A 15,879-nucleotide genomic window follows, 5' to 3' on the forward strand; every position below is an offset into this window, starting at 1 on the left:
GCATGAGGGTATCACTTAAAAAAATAACTGAAGATAATAATACAATTAACCTATAAATAACTTAACAACTTTTTTTTATTTCTGTTAGAATATTAGAAAAAATTAGACGAGAAGAGGCTATTATGCCCAACAAAGCTTGCCAGGCCTATTGACTTAAATCCTCCAAAATAGTAAGTAAGAAAAGTTTATTTATAAAGCACATTTCACAGACAAGAAGTCACAAAGCGCTTTACTTCTTCTTCTACCTCTTTAAGCTGTTCCTGATAGGGGTTACCATAGAGGATCATCTTTTTCCATATCACAAAGCACTTTACAATACAATACAATTTAGGCAGGACATACAGTAAACCCAGCCACAGGGGATGCACAAGCCAGTGTGTTTCTCCGTTCCGGTTCCAAGCCCGGATAAATGGGGAGGGTTACGTCAGGAAGGGCATCCGGTGTAAAATTTTGCCAAATCAATATGCGGACAAGATGATCCGCTGTGGTGACCCAAAACGGGAGCAGCCGAAAGAAGAAGAAGTTAGGGAAGACATAGTAGACACATTAGGATACACAACAGGGTACAATCTATCAAATACATGAAGTAAATTAAAGTAGAATAAATAAAAATAACATCAGGTTAAGTTTCGAAGGCTGCTAAATTCCTGGTGACTACCATGCTTTTTGGTAACTAATTTCATGTCTTTACTAGGCAAAGAAAAGTTCTGAATGTTTGTGTGAAATTTCCCCTTAACTTGTTACCAATGGGTCCCGGTGTTCTTGCAGGGCTCATTTATTGCCACATTTCACAATACATGTATTTACTTGCGTATTCATTTACTTGTTTTGTTTTGTCCAAAATATTCCTTCACATCACTGAAAACGAAGAAATGAAGAAGTAAATAAACACAAAAACAACTAAGAAACAACATATTTTGTGGCACATCACATGTAATTATTTATGTGCACATATCATTGTGATTTTTTTATTGTTACATTTCAAAATATATTTATTTATCTGCGTATTTATTCGCTTATTTAATTTTGTTCTAAATATTCCTCCGTACGTAAAAACGTGAGCCTCGCAATGTTCTCAATTTCTGAACGGAGCCTTCACAAGCTCGTATAATTTGCGATTTCCGAGTAGTGCTTTTTGATCTCCTGCGCTTTCCGTACGTCAGGTCCTTACGTCAGGTGACGCTCTTTGTTGTGGAACAGTAAAATACCGCACGGTGATAGAAAATAAGCACAATTTTATTCATTTCTGCTAAATGTTATATGTTTTTGGATGCTCGGTTTAAACTACTGTGAATTAATTATTCTTGCATATTTCACTGCAATTTGAGACTTTTAGCTCCTCCCCCTTACTGTCCACATGAGGCCAACCCCCTAAAGCGAAAGCGCTTTACATGGTTGCAGTGGCAATTTGGAGTTGCAAACGTGTGATTGAGAAGGTGCATCTGGCAATCGGGAACGGGAACAGGTATGACGAGAGCAACTGTACGTGTTTTGTACGAAGCTCGAGTGAGGAACTTGAAGTCGAGGTCTCGAGAAGACATTCGGTAGCATTTTTGATCTGTTGAGGCACTTACTTACACATGTGTTGCATTTTTACAAGTTCTTTCTTACGTATGGACACGATGGCTAAAAGTATTCAGCTATGATTTTATGATTTGAAGTATTTTTCTGTCTGTGTGAACATGGGGGTCCTGCAGCGTCGTACTGTGGATTCAGAAGGTATCCAGACCCCATCACTTTGTGCACACTTGATTGTGTTGTGGGTTTAATTTTAAATTGATAAGTGTGCCATTTTGACCATCAATCTACACTAAATAACCCATATTGACAAATACAAAAACGGTAATCTCTCATTATAAAAGTAAGAAGTGCCTCTGGAGGTCTTTTCTGCCCACATGCCATTTGGCAGTTCACCGCTTCCTCCCGATGTCCCGTTCTTCGATCCAGCCACAAGCCATTTGGAAGATAGTAGCCTCCATGTACTGCAGTGATTTTAGCATAATATTTATTGTATTAAAAACGCCGACAGGGAAGTGAATGCCATTGTAATGAGATAATCATTGTTACCTGTCAGAGGCTGGGATATCATTAAGCAGCAAGTGATCAGTCAGTTCTTGAAGGTGATATGTTGGAAGCAGGAAGAATGGGCAAACATAAGGATCTCAGTGACTCTGACAAGGGTCAGATTGTGATGGCTATACAATTGGGTCAGACCATCTCCAAAACAGCAGGTCTTGTGGGGAGTTCCTGCTAGGCATTGGCTGGTACAAACTAAACGTAGGACAACCGGTGAACCAGCAACAGGCTCTTAGGTGCCCAAGGCTCATTGATGCACATAGGGAACAAAGACTAGCCCAGGAGTCCCCAACTCCTGTCCTGGAGGGCCCCAGTGGCTGCAGGTTTTCATTCTAATTCTGCTGCTAATTAGTTTCTTTTGAATTAATTATAGTTAACCTGCTCTTGAAGACTCAGACCCCTTAATTGTTTATTTTTCCTTAATTAGCAGACAAAAAATAATGCAATTCAAAATGAGCCAAACCATGAACAGCTAAACTATGACCATCATACAATATCTGAAAACCAGTAACGGCGCACTGCATGATAACATGCAGTAAATACACTTTACTTGAGTATTCATAGTTTTCATACTCTTTCTCTGCTCCACAATAAGACAGCCTGATTTTTCACTAGTTAGCCTCTCGAACTGCAACATGGCTGGATGGTTTATATATACAACCAGTAATGGTATCGTGCAGTGAATACACTTGATTTATAGTTTTCCTACTCTTTCTCTGTATTTTTACCATTTGTTTGCTCAGAGGTTGATGCACTTGCTGCTTTGTGAGCTGCTCTTGTTTTCTCCCCCAAGTGGTCCCCCTTCTTCGCTTCTTTTGTGGGCATGTTTTTGCGTTAAAACTGATTGAGCCAGTGTTTGTGTTGCAATTACTTAGAACGTTTTCTTTAATTTTTCACTTAAGCTGGCACTTAAGTCTTCAATCTGCCAAAAGAATGATTTAAGATATGAAAATAAGGGGAAGTGATGGCGAAGGTGGTAGAGATGAGAACAGTGCCCATATGCATGTGCCACACAGCTGCCCGCTGTATTGATTCTGCAATAAAGTAAAATAAAATAAGACGAATAACCTTGGAGGTTAATCATCACCCTGAAAGTATGTAGCAGACATCACGTAGTGTATGTGTACCAAATATCAGGTCAAAAGTTCAAATAGTTTGCAAGCTGCAGGTGAATTAAAATCCTGGACAGACAAACACAAAGCCACGGCAGCGTATTATATAAGAAGATAAAGAAAGGTGAAGGTCCCCAAAACATTTTAGCGGTGCTCTTAGAAAAGAAGAAATTAATAATTTCAGAAATGTCTGCGATTGCATAATAAGGGCAGCAATAAGCCATGGAATTAAAGAACGGGTTTAATTAACAACAAGACAGCACCGATTAAGCAACTGGTTGGAGTGAAATTGGTTGGAGTTTGAAGCCCTGACTTAGTTCCTCTTCTGTTGGCTCACTCACTTCACATTTCATTTCTGTTTGGGTGACATTTAAGGAAAGAAATGAATAAATTCAGGGGAACAAATCTTAAAATAACAAGTCAATTAAAATGAATTCAAAAGAAGTTAATTGGCAGCAAAAACAGGTCACTAATTAAGAAAAGGGTTAGAATGAAAACATGCAGCCACCGGGGCCCTCCAGGACCGGATTTGTGAACGACCTGGGTTAGCTTATCTGGCCTGATCCCACAGAAGAGCTACTGTAGCACAAATTTCTGAAAAACTGTGTCAGAAAACACAGTACATTATAACTTGCTATGTAGCCGTAGATGGGTCAGAGGACCCATGCTGATCCCTGCCCACTGCCTACAATGGGCTATTGAGCATCAGAACTGGACCTCGGAGGAATGGAAGGAGGTAGCCTGGTCTGATGAATTACACTTTCTTTTAGATCATGGGGAATTTCCAGACGTGTGTGTTGTTTACCTGGGAAAGAGATGGCACTAAAATGCACTTTGGGAAAAAGGCAAGCCGGTGGAGACCGTGTGATGCTGTGGACAATGCTCTGCTTTGAAACTTTGGGTCCTGGCATTCATTTGGTTGTTACTTTGACATTTACCACTTTGGTAGCCGGCCCAGGCACAGACAGGTGGATGCATCAATATCACCCAACACACGTTTAATAACCATTATTTATTATGTACAACACGTGACACACAACCCCAAAGTCCAGGCCACCAAACAAATGCCTCACTTCTTTTCAGGCCGGCTCCTTGCCTCCTCCCAGACGTCGTCCTTCTTCCACCCGATTCAAGTCATCGTATGAAGGGAGGCGGCCCCTTTTATACACACCCGGATGTGTTCCAGGTACTTCCTGGCAATCTTCCACCGGCACTCCCCAGTGTGGTGGAAGTGCCGGCTGCATCCCTGGAAGCACTCCAGGTGTCCCTGCTCCTCTTCTAAACCCCCGCACTTCCGGGTATGGTGGAAGTGCTGAGGTCCAGGGCTCCCAAGGCATTGGGGCACCCCCTGGTGGTGAACACAGGCCCCTACAGGATTGAGCATCAAAGCTCTGTACCCGTGTTCCCCATTGGCACCAGGGCAGTCGCCCCCACGTGGTCTGAGGAGGCGTAAGCCCTCCTCCGGTCCTTCTGAGCGTCCCAGCCGGGTCGCCCCCACCCCCCCCAGCCATCTGTGACACCACCTACCTAAAGATTGTTGCAGACCACATAAAACCCTTCTTGACAATGGTATTCCCTGACGGCAGTGATCTGTTTCAGCAGGGAAACACACCCTGCCACACTGAAAAAAAAATATTCAGGAATGGTTTGAGGAAGGTGAAAAAGAGTTCAAGGTGCTGACTTGATTTCCAAATTCTCCAGATCTCAATCTAATTGAGCATCTGTGGGATGTGCTGGAAAAACAAGTCTGATCCATGGAGGCCCCACCTTCCAGCTTACAGGATTTAAAGGATCTGCTGGGAATGTCTTGGTGCCAAATAGCACAAGACACATTCGGATGTCTTGTGGAGTCCACACATTGACAGGTCAGCATGAGGTGGACCCACACATTACTAGGCAGGTGGTTTTAATGATGTGGCCTAATGGTGTATGTTATAATTCTACTCTATTATATTGTACTTTGTTGAGTCTGTTACTTTGTAATATATATTTTTGCTGGTGTATGCATTTGAAATTCCCCTTCGGTTTTAAAGAAGTATACTTGTTATGGCCAAAACTTGAAATCGGCAGGAAGCGGGAAGTGTCTGGCCAAATTGGGAAATGGCCAGCCAATGTCCGATCTTTTCCTTGATTTCGGGATTTGGCCGGCCAGTTTGTGAAATGGCATGGGGTGATCGGCCAAAGTCAGAAGAAAAAAGGCATGAGCAGCGATTTGTTGCGCACTTAGTAGTGCAGTTGCATCGAGTGTAGCCTTGGCGGCTCTTGTTCAGAAAGCAGACGCCACTTGGTTCTTTCACATCTGCTTTCTGAACAAGATCCACCTTGAGCAGTTTCTCATGCAGAATGGAAAAGTCACTTCTGAATCTGCTTCTGAAATTTTTAAGTATCTTCGCACCTTGAGCCGACACTCTTACAACAGTGCATGGAATTTTGGCCAGGGAGTTCTCACCACTTCGTGAAATGGCCGGCCAAAGTAGCATATACACTGGTTGTTTCTAGTAATTCAGACTTTGGCCATACCTCACGGCCAAAATGCAAAACGGCCGGCCAATTCGGGAACAGGCTAAACATCAGGTTTCGGTTGTAACACTTGTTACACTTAGATTAGATAAAGTTACAGAATTGGTCACACAGCAGAAAACTTTTGTTGCAAGACACTGTACTTTGGCCGTATTGGGCTCAATGTGATAATATATTAAAGTGATAATACATTTGATATTGACGTTTTCATGTTTTGTCTCTTCACCAGGAGGATAATGCGTGTTTGCTGGCTTATAAGGACAGATGGAAGCCATGAACCTATACAACTCCCTCATCTTGAAACTGTGGTTTTAGGCCGGGGACCCAAGACAAGAATTACTGATAAAAAGTGTTCCAGAGAACAAGGTGTGTTATTCAGAATCACTTCTTTGTCAGTATAATTTACAGTTACAGTTGTTTGCTTAGCTGACACTTTTATCCAATGGGACTTACAAAAGAGGGGTAACACCGCTACTACAAAAGAGGTCCATATAATCGAGTAAACGTTAGCCTAGAGCAGTGCTACTCAACTTCTTGTACTTCAGGGGCCAAAAACTGGGAATTAGCCTGACTGAAGGGCTGCAATGCAAAACAAATTAACATGTTTTAAAACTAGCAAATCTATTTAACAATTTTTCTTTGCATTTGGGGTTATGTTTAATAAACAATCCTTCAAAAGAATCATAAATGTAGAAATGAGCACTTTATTTAAAGTTGAGCTAACAGGACTTCTCTTGTTGTAATCATATCACCAGATAAGAACAATTTTAATAAATAACATTTATCTGAAAATGGGAGTAAAGTAAAAAATGCATCTTAAAATAATTATGAAAGCTATTTGAAACTTTAATGTAATTTAGAACAGTTAACATTTTATTGCCCCATCTACTTTTGCTCTTTAAATGCCTTTATATAAGGATAATATGTAAGTAACATATGAATACTGCCATACTCCACCATAAATACAAAAGGTAATACAATTAGGATGCTTATTAACGTTCCCTCTTGTCAACAAATATCCTCTCCTCCTGTTTGGCCTTTAATTGAAAGAAGTGTGAGCATTTCCTCAGCAAGATCCGCACCATTAAAAAAGTGCACCCACACCGTGACCTGGGCTGCCATGTCTGATATTAACAACTTCTTTAACAGGTTTGACCACCCTAACCCACTCTCACCTCAGAGTACTGCACCCTCCACCCATCCTTTTGCTGATACCAGCATAGGAGAGAGTTTCCCCCCACCCACAATTACAGCAGCCCAGGTGAGCAGAGAGCTGAGGAGACTTTGTTCCAGCAAAGCAGCGGGTTCAGATGGAGTATCGCCACAACTGCTGAAGGCCTGTGCATTGGAGCTGGGGAATCCTTTACAGCGCATCTTCAACCTGAGCTTGGAACAGGGGAGAGTCTCGAGGCTTTGGAAAACATCTTGCATCACCCCAGGCCCAAAGGTATCACGTCCTAGTGAGCTGAACAACTTCCGGCCTGTCGCTCTGACGTCACATGTGATGAAGACTATGGAGCGGCTGCTGCTTCACCACCTGAGGCCACAGGTCCGCCACGCCCTCGACCCTCTGCAGTTCGCATACCTGAAGAAGGTGGGAGTGGAGGATGCCACTTGGACAGAGGCAGTTGTGCTGTAAGAATTGTTTCTGGACTTCTCTAGCACCTTCAACACCATCCAACCTCTGCTCCTTAGGGACAAGCTGACTGAGATGGGAGTAGATTCACACCTGGTGGCATCGGTAGATCGTGGACTATCTTACAGACAGACCTCAGTATGTGCGTCTCGGGAACTGCAGGTCTGACATTGTGGTCAGCAGCACAGGAGCGCCGCAGTAGACTGCACTTTCTCCGGTCCTGTTCAGCCAACATACATCAGACTTCCAGTACAACTCGGAGTCCTGCCACGTGCAAAAGTTCACTGATGACACTGCTATTGTGGGATGCATCAGGAGTGGGCAGGAGGAGGAGGATAGGAACCTAATCAAGGACTTGAATAAATGATTGAAATGGTGCAACTCAAACCACCTACACCTGAACATCAGCAAAACCAAGGAGCTGGTGGTGGATTTTAGGAGGCCCAGGCCCCTCATGGACCCCATGATCATCAGAGGTGACTGTGCAGAGGGTGCAGTCCTATGAATACCTGGGAGTGCAGCTGGATGATAAATTGGACTGGACTGCCAATACTGATGCTCTGCGCAAGAGAGGTCAGAGCCGACTATACTTCCTTAGAAGGCTGACGTCCTTCAACATCTGTAATAAGATGCTGCAGATGTTCTACCAGACGGTTGTGGCGAGCGCCCTCTTCTAAGCGGTGGTGTGCTGGGGAGGCAGCATAAAGAAGTGGGACGCCTCACGCCTGGACAAACTGCTGAGGATGGCAGGCTCTATTGTAGGCACGGAGCTGGACAGTTTGACATCTGTGGCAGAGCGACGGGCACTGAGCAGGCACCTGTCAATCATGGAGAATCCACTGAACAGGATCATCTCCAGACAGAGGAGCAGCTTCAGCGAAAGACTGCTGTCTCCGTCCAGCTCCACTGACAGACTGAGGAGATCGTTCCTCCTCCAAACTATGCAACTCTTCAGTTCCACCCGGAGGAGTAAACATTAACACTACACAAGATTATAGACTGTTATACCTGCCTCACACTCTATCCTTGCATTTTTTTTAACTTGCACTGCACTTTTATTAGTCATTAATTTAATATTGTTTTTTATCAGTATGCTGCTGCTGGAGTATGTGAATTTCCCCTTGGGATTAACAAAGTGCCTACCTACCTACCTACCTACCTGCCTAGTTAGTTAGTTAGTAGCATTGCCTTTGAATTGATAAGCTTGAGCCAAATGTTTTAGGTCGCCTTCCACAAGCTTCTTAGAATAAGTTGCCTGAATTTTTCCCCGTTCCTCCAGACTGAACTGCTGTAACTGGGACAGGTTAGTAGGTCTACTTGCTCACATACACTTTTTTCAGTTCTGCCCACAAATTTTCAATCAGATTGAGGTCAGGGCTTTCTGATGGCCACTCCAATACTTTGACATTTTTGTTATTTTGCCACAACTTTGGAGGTCTGCTTGGGCTCCTTGTCCATTTGGAACACTCATTTGTGAATGAGCTTTAACTTTCTTGTTGAGCTCTTGAGATGTTACTTCAGTATATCTACTTAATTTTCATTCCTCGTGATGCCATCTATTTTGTGAAGTTCACCTGTCTGTCCAGCAGCTAAGCACCCCCACAACATGATGCTCCCACCCTCATGCTTGACAGTCGAGATGGTGTTCATTGGCTTGTAAGACTCGCCATTTTTGCTCCAAATATTGTGATGATCATTATGGCCAAACAGTCTAATCTTCGATTCATAAGACCAGAGGACATTTTTCCATAATGTTAGATCTTTGTCCCCATGTGCCATGGCAAACTGCAGTCTGGCTTTTTAATGGTGGCTTTGTAGCAGTGGTTTCTTCCTTGCTGGGCAGCCATTCAGGTTATGTCAATATAAGACTTGTTTTACTGTGGATATTGATACTTGTCTACCTGTTTCCTCCAGCATTTTCACAAGGCCTTTTACTGCTGTTCCAGGATTGATTTACACTTTTCGTGCCAAAGTCCGTTCTGTGAGAGACCGCATGTGTCTCCTTCCTGAGCGATATGATGGCTGTGTAGTCCTATGGTGTTTATACTTGTGTTTCATTGTTTGTACAGAAGATCGTGGAACCTTCATGCATTTGGAAATTGTTCCTGAGGATGAACCAAATTTTTGGATGTCCACATTTTTTTTTATTTTGTCTTAATTGATTTCTTTTGATTTTCCCATTATGTCAATCAAAGATGCAGTGGGTTTGATGGTCGGCCTTAACGTACATCCACATGTTGACTCCATTGAGGCTAATTGGTTATTAGAAGCTCATTGTCTCATCTTCTGGAATTTTCCATGCTGCTTAAAGACACAGTTAGCAAAGTGTATGTAAACTTGTGATATAGTCAATAAAAGTGAAGCAATCTGTCTGTAAACATCCATCTATTATTCAACCCGCTAAATCCTAACTACAGGGTCACGGGGGTCTGTTGGAGCCAATCCCAGCCCACCACAGGTCTGTGAACATTGTTTCAAAAAATGACTTTAGCCCTGCACAAAGTAAATGTCTTACACAATGGACACATACAGTGGTGTGAAAAACTATTTGCCCCCTTCCTGATTTCTTATTCTTTTGCATGTTTGTCACACAAAATGTTTCTGATCATCAAACACATTTAACCATTAGTCAGATATAACACAAGTAAACACAAAATGCAGTTTTTAAATGATGGTTTTTATTATTTAGGGAGAAAAAAATCCAAACCTACATGGCCCTGTGTGAAAAAGTAATTGCCCCCTGAACCTAATAACTGGTTGGGCCACCCTTAGCAGCAATAACTGCAATCAAGCGTTTGCGATAACTTGCAATGAGTCTTTTACAGCGCTCTGGAGGAATTTTGGCCCACTCATCTTTGCAGAATTGTTGTAATTCAGCTTTATTTGAGGGTTTTCTAGCATGAACCGCCTTTTGAAGGTCATGCCATAGCATCTCAATTGGATTCAGGTCAGGACTTTGACTAGGCCACTCCAAAGTCTTCATTTTGTTTTTCTTCAGCCATTCAGAGGTGGATTTGCTGGTGTGTTTTGGGTCATTGTCCTGTTGCAGCACCCAAGATCGCTTCAGCTTGAGTTGACGAACAGATGGCTGGACATTCTCCTTCAGGATTTTTTGGTAGACAGTAGAATTCATGGTTCCATCTATCACAGCAAGCCTTCCAGGTCCTGAAGTAGCAAAACAACCCCAGACCATCACACTACCACCACCATATTTTACTGTTGGTATGATGTTCTTTTTCTGAAATGCTGTGTTCCTTTTACGCCAGATGTAACGGGACATTTGCCTTCCAAAAGTTCAACTTTTGTCTCATCAGTCCACAAGGTATTTTCCCAAAAGTCTTGGCAATCATTGAGATGTTTCTTAGCAAAATTGAGACGAGCCCTAATGTTGTTTTTGCTTAACAGTGGTTTGCGTCTTGGAAATCTGCCATGCAGGCCGTTTTTGCCCAGTCTCTTTCTTATGGTGGAGTCGTGAACACTGACCTTAATTGAGGCAAGTGAGGCCTGCAGTTCTTTAGACGTTGTCCTGGGGTCTTTTGTGACCTCTCGGATGAGTCGTCTCTGCGCTCTTGGGGTAATTTTGGTCGGCCGGACACTCCTGGGAAGGTTCACCACTGTTCCATGTTTTTGCCATTTGTGGATAATGGCTCTCACTGTGGTTTGCTGGAGTCCCAAAGCTTTAGAAATGGCTTTATAACCTTTGCCAGACTGATAGATCTCAATTACTTCTGTTCTCATTTGTTCCTGAATTTCTTTGGATCTTGGCATGATGTCTAGCTTTTGAGGTGCTTTTGGTCTACTTCTCTGTGTCAGGCAGCTCCTATTTAAGTGATTTCTTGATTGATTTTTTAACAAGGGGGCAATTACTTTTTCACACAGGGCCATGTAGGTTTGGTTTTTTTTTCTCCCTAAATAATAAAACCATCATTTAAAAACTGCATTTTGTGTTTACTTGTGCTATATTTCACTAATGGTTAAATGTGTTTGATGATCAGAAACATTTTGTGTGACAAACATGCAAAAGAGTAAGAAATCAGGAAGGGGGCAAATAGTTTTTCACACCACTGTAAATATACACAAAATTTATAGTTTGTTAGTATAAAATCTGAGGGGTTATAAATTGAGTTTTAAAGATTTCACCCTTAGTGTACAGAAACTTTTGACTTCAAGTGTGGGCTGTTTAGAGTCGGCAGTCAGTGCAGCATACAGATCAAAGTTTAAAATATTCTCTGTTTGTAGTAGGGCAGCATGGTGGCACAGTGTTTAGCACCGCAGCTTCATGGATCTGTTTTTTAAATCCTACACACAGTCGTTGTCTGTGTGGAGCTTGCACATTCTCCCCATGCATGTTAGGCTAATTGGCAACTCTAAAGTGGACCAACTGTAAGTAAGTGAATGACTGAGTGAGTTAGTTAGGGGTGATGTGTGTGACTGGGTACTGTGACGCTGTTCATGTATTTTATCATGAAAGTGTCTACAAAAACCACTTTAGCCTCCACAAGTTCTTTGTTTATTTGTGTATAAGATAATCCAGGAAATGCCTACATCATTAGCCTTGTTTTACATCTGCTGCCCGCGATATTTACCTCTGGAATCCTTAATAAGGACTGGCAACCTTTGTTAAGGATTCTAAACAAAACATCTAAAATACCACAGCCATGGCTGAGGTGCTTAGAACCTAGAATAGAAATGACTTCACGCAGAGTGTAAAAACTGAAATTGCACACTGGTCCCTAGATGTACAGTTGTGCTTGAAAGTTTGCGAACCCTTTAGAATTTTCTGTATTTCTGCATAAATATGACCTTAAACATCATCAGATTTCACTCAAGTCCTGAAAGCAGATAAAGAGAAACCAAATGAGACAAAATTTCATACTTGGTCATTTATTTATTAAGGAAAATGATTGAATATTACATATTTGTGAGTGGCAAAAGTACTGTATGTGAACCTTTGCTTTCATTATCTAGTGTGACCCCCCAATAACTGCAACTAAACGTTTCCGGTAACTTTTGCTCATTCCTGCACTCCGGCTTGGAGGAATTTTCGCCCATTCCTCTGTACAGAACAGCTTCAACTCTGGGATGTTGGTAGGTTTCCTCACATGAACTGCTCGCTTCAGGTCCTTCCATAACATTTCGATTGGATTAAGGTCAGGACTTTGACTTGGCCATTCCTAAACATTCACTTTATTCTTCATTAACCATTCTTTCGTAGAATGACTTGTGTGCTTAGGGTCGTTGCTGCATGACCCACCTTCTCTTGAGATTCACTTCATGGACAGATGTCCTGACATTTTCCTTTAGAATTCTCTGATATCATTCAGAATTCATTGTTCCATCAATGAAGGGAAGCCGTCCTGGCCCAGATGCAGCACAACAGGCCCAAACCATGATACTACCACCACCATGTTTCACAGATGGGATTAGGTTCTTATGCTGGAATGCAGTGTTTTCCTTTTTCCAAACATAAAGCTTTTCATTTAAACCAAAAAGTTCTATTTTGGTCTCTTCCGTCCACAAAACATTCTTCCAATAGCCTTCTGGTTTGTCCACGTGATCTTTAGCAAACTGCAGATGAGCAGCAATGTTTTTTTTGGAGAGCAGTGGCTTTCTCCTTGCAACCCTGCCATGCACACCATTGTTGTTCAGTGTTCTCCTGATGGTGGACTCATGAACATGAACATTAGCCAATGTGAGAGAGGCCTTCAGTTGCTTAGAAGTTACCCAGGGGTCCTTTGTCACCTCGCCGACTATTACAAGCCTTGCTCTTGAAGTGATCTTTGTTGGTCGACCACTCCTGGGGAGGGTAACAATGGTCTTGAATTTCCTCCATTTGTACACAACCTGTCTGACTGTGGATTGGTGGAGTCCAAACTCTTTACAGATGGTTTTGTAACCTTTTCCAGCCTGATGAGCATCAACAACTCTTTTTGTGAGGTCCTCAGAAATCTCCTTTGTTCGTGCCATGATACACTTCCACAAACATGTGTTGTGAAGAGCAGACTTTGATAGATCCTGTTCTTTAAATAACACAGGGTGCCCACTCACACCTGATTGGCATCCCATTGACTCGAATTTCACCTTCAAACTAACTGATCATCCTAGAGGTTCACATACTTTTGCCACTCACAAATATGTAATATTCGATCATTTTCCTCAATAAATAAATGACAAAGTATAATATTTTTGTCTCATTTGTTTAACTGGTTTCTCTTTATCTACTTTTAGGACTTGAGTGAAAATCTGATGATGTTTTAGGTCATATTTATGCAGAAATATAGAAAATTCTAAAGGGTTCACAAACTTTCAAGCACAACTGTATTAGGCAGAAGTGCTAACTAATATGTCACTGTGCTGAAGTACTGATTGTGAGATGTGGGGCAGTGGGCATGAAGGGTGGACCCAATGTTAATGACATGACAGTCTATTAAGTTTACAAATATGGGAGAGCTGTTCACAAGGTGCTGCCCCAGTGAATGCATTAAACATGTTATTAATGTCCATCTTTTTTATTTTAGTGCAACTGAAGGCAGACTACAGTAAAGGATATGTCACACTGAAGCAGGTGAGTATGAGTGTATTGTAAGACAGAAAAAAATATTACAGGCTGATTTTTCATTTTTCTGCTGAGACTGAACTGTCTCACATTGTGGGTTCAAATGCCCCGTCCAGCTGCTTTCTGTGCAGCTTGTATGTTCTCCCTGTGTTTGAATTGGTTTTCCTCAATGTAGTGCAGTTTTTTTCCAACCTCCCAAAGACATGACTGATGGGTTAAGTGGTAAATCTAATAAATTGGGCCCCACTTTGTTATTAGCACTATTACAATATACGGGGGGATGTACGCAAAAATACCCGGAATCTGTACCTGGTGCACAATCTCGACTTAGCTGCGAATTTCTCCTCTAGGTGTAGCATCTTTACAGTATTCTGTGGCAGTCAGCCGAGTGGCGTTGCTCTGTATTTGTACTCCATTCTGTGTCGAGTTTTTCTTGGTGCTTATTAAACGTGTTCTGCGATTTTTGTGATGGGTGATCATAAAGAACAGCGAGTCTACGTTTGATTTGGTTTTCTCTGCAGTGATGCTTGAAACTGTTTTTAAAGACGACGTTTTAAGTAACATCATCATTTTAATAACACAAGTCTGCGAATGGTTTCTAATGAGGAGAAATGTCACTTGATCTTTGCTCCGTCTGACTTTTTCTTGTCCCCGCTGTAACAAAAAGGCGCTATATCAATGCCTGACCTGACACAGACAGACATGGGAGGCACACTTTTATAAAACAAATAAATGTTTTTTATTTATTCTTCACCACGTGGGAAACGCCTTCCCTGTTTCCCACAGGCACAACACAGTCCCAGTAAGCACTGAAACACACTTTTCTTCTTTTCCTTTCTCCTCTACTCCTCTCTGGCAAGCTTAGTCCCTCTCCTCCCGACTCTGGCTGTGGGAGTGGTGTCTGCTAGTCCCTCATATAGTTCACCCGGAAGTGCTCCAGGTGTTTGATTACACATTTCCGGAAGCACTTCCGGGTGTGGTGGAGGAACTGCCCATAAGGGCTCAGCAGCTGTTGTTGCTGCAGCACCACCTGGCGGCGCCCGCGGATCCTAACAGGGCTGTATGGAACTCCCATGAAGCCCTGCGGGAGTCCAAGGCACCACTACAACCCAGGGGGCTTGCCATCTAGCATCCCGAGGGAGGTAACGCTCTGTCCACGCTTGCTGCCCCGGTCCTCCCAGTGCGGAGGCGTCCCGTCTGGGGCTCTTGCAGGCTACACCGCATTTGAAAAAAGAACTCAAAGGAAAGCGTTTTTGTACCGTGGAGGAATTCAAAGAAAAATCGCTGCAGGCCTTGGACAGCGTTCCTCTTTAGCAGTTCCAAAAATGTTTCCACCAGTGGGAAAACCATTGGGACAAGTGCATTCATTCACATGGAGAGAACTTTGAATGAGACTAAATAAATAGTATACAAATGATAACTATATAATGCACATTTACAAAAGAAAGATACATAAATATTAATGAATAGAGTCCGTAAAATACAGAATTGTTGCTTTTTTAAGTCTCTAAATGACGTCCCGTTGATAAGGTCAGATGGCCAAGGTGGACAGAAAAATATATAAAAAAAAAAACTCCAGAATTCTATATCTTCCAGAATTATGAAGGCAACTGTGCTCTTGGGAACCTTCAATACTGCTGGAATTTTTTGTGTAGCCTTTTCCTGAGCTTACCTCAGTACTGTCCGATCACTAAGCTCTGCTGGGAAGTTTCAGCAACTAAAAATTATTAAAACAATTTTTTTCTTTCAATTCCGGTTATTTTTGGGTACCCCGTCATAATTCAGATGTACTGCTGATTTAGAAAGTATTCAGACCCCTTCATTTTTTTATCACATTTTGTTATGTTGCAGTCTTGTGTTAAAAGCATTTAAATTATTTTTTTCCCGCATCAAGCAACATTCAATAACCCACTATGACAAAGTGAAAATGGGATGTTAGATTGTTATGCAAATTTATTATAAGGTAATAAATTAATAAA

At 42.1% G+C, this 15,879-nt stretch overlaps 1 protein-coding gene across 2 annotated transcripts in view; it reads left to right on the forward strand.

Moving 5' to 3' along the window:
* aptx (aprataxin) overlaps positions 1-15,879 on the forward strand; it is a 43,061-nt gene that overhangs the window by 4,383 nt on the left and 22,799 nt on the right. The window contains exons 1-3 of one of the 2 annotated variants that reach the window (XM_039758173.1): positions 1,241-1,465; positions 5,938-6,074; positions 13,863-13,909. In XM_039758173.1, coding sequence (XP_039614107.1) covers positions 1,392-1,465; positions 5,938-6,074; positions 13,863-13,909 — 258 coding nt within the window. In that variant the 5' untranslated portion in view covers positions 1,241-1,391. Of the gene's footprint in view, positions 1-1,240; positions 1,466-5,937; positions 6,075-13,862; positions 13,910-15,879 lie in introns of those variants that run through there. The other variant, XM_039758174.1, reaches the window with a different exon arrangement.

This window comes from Polypterus senegalus, chromosome 7 (assembly GCF_016835505.1).
Source record: "Polypterus senegalus isolate Bchr_013 chromosome 7, ASM1683550v1, whole genome shotgun sequence".
Lineage (NCBI taxonomy): Eukaryota > Metazoa > Chordata > Cladistia > Polypteriformes > Polypteridae > Polypterus > Polypterus senegalus.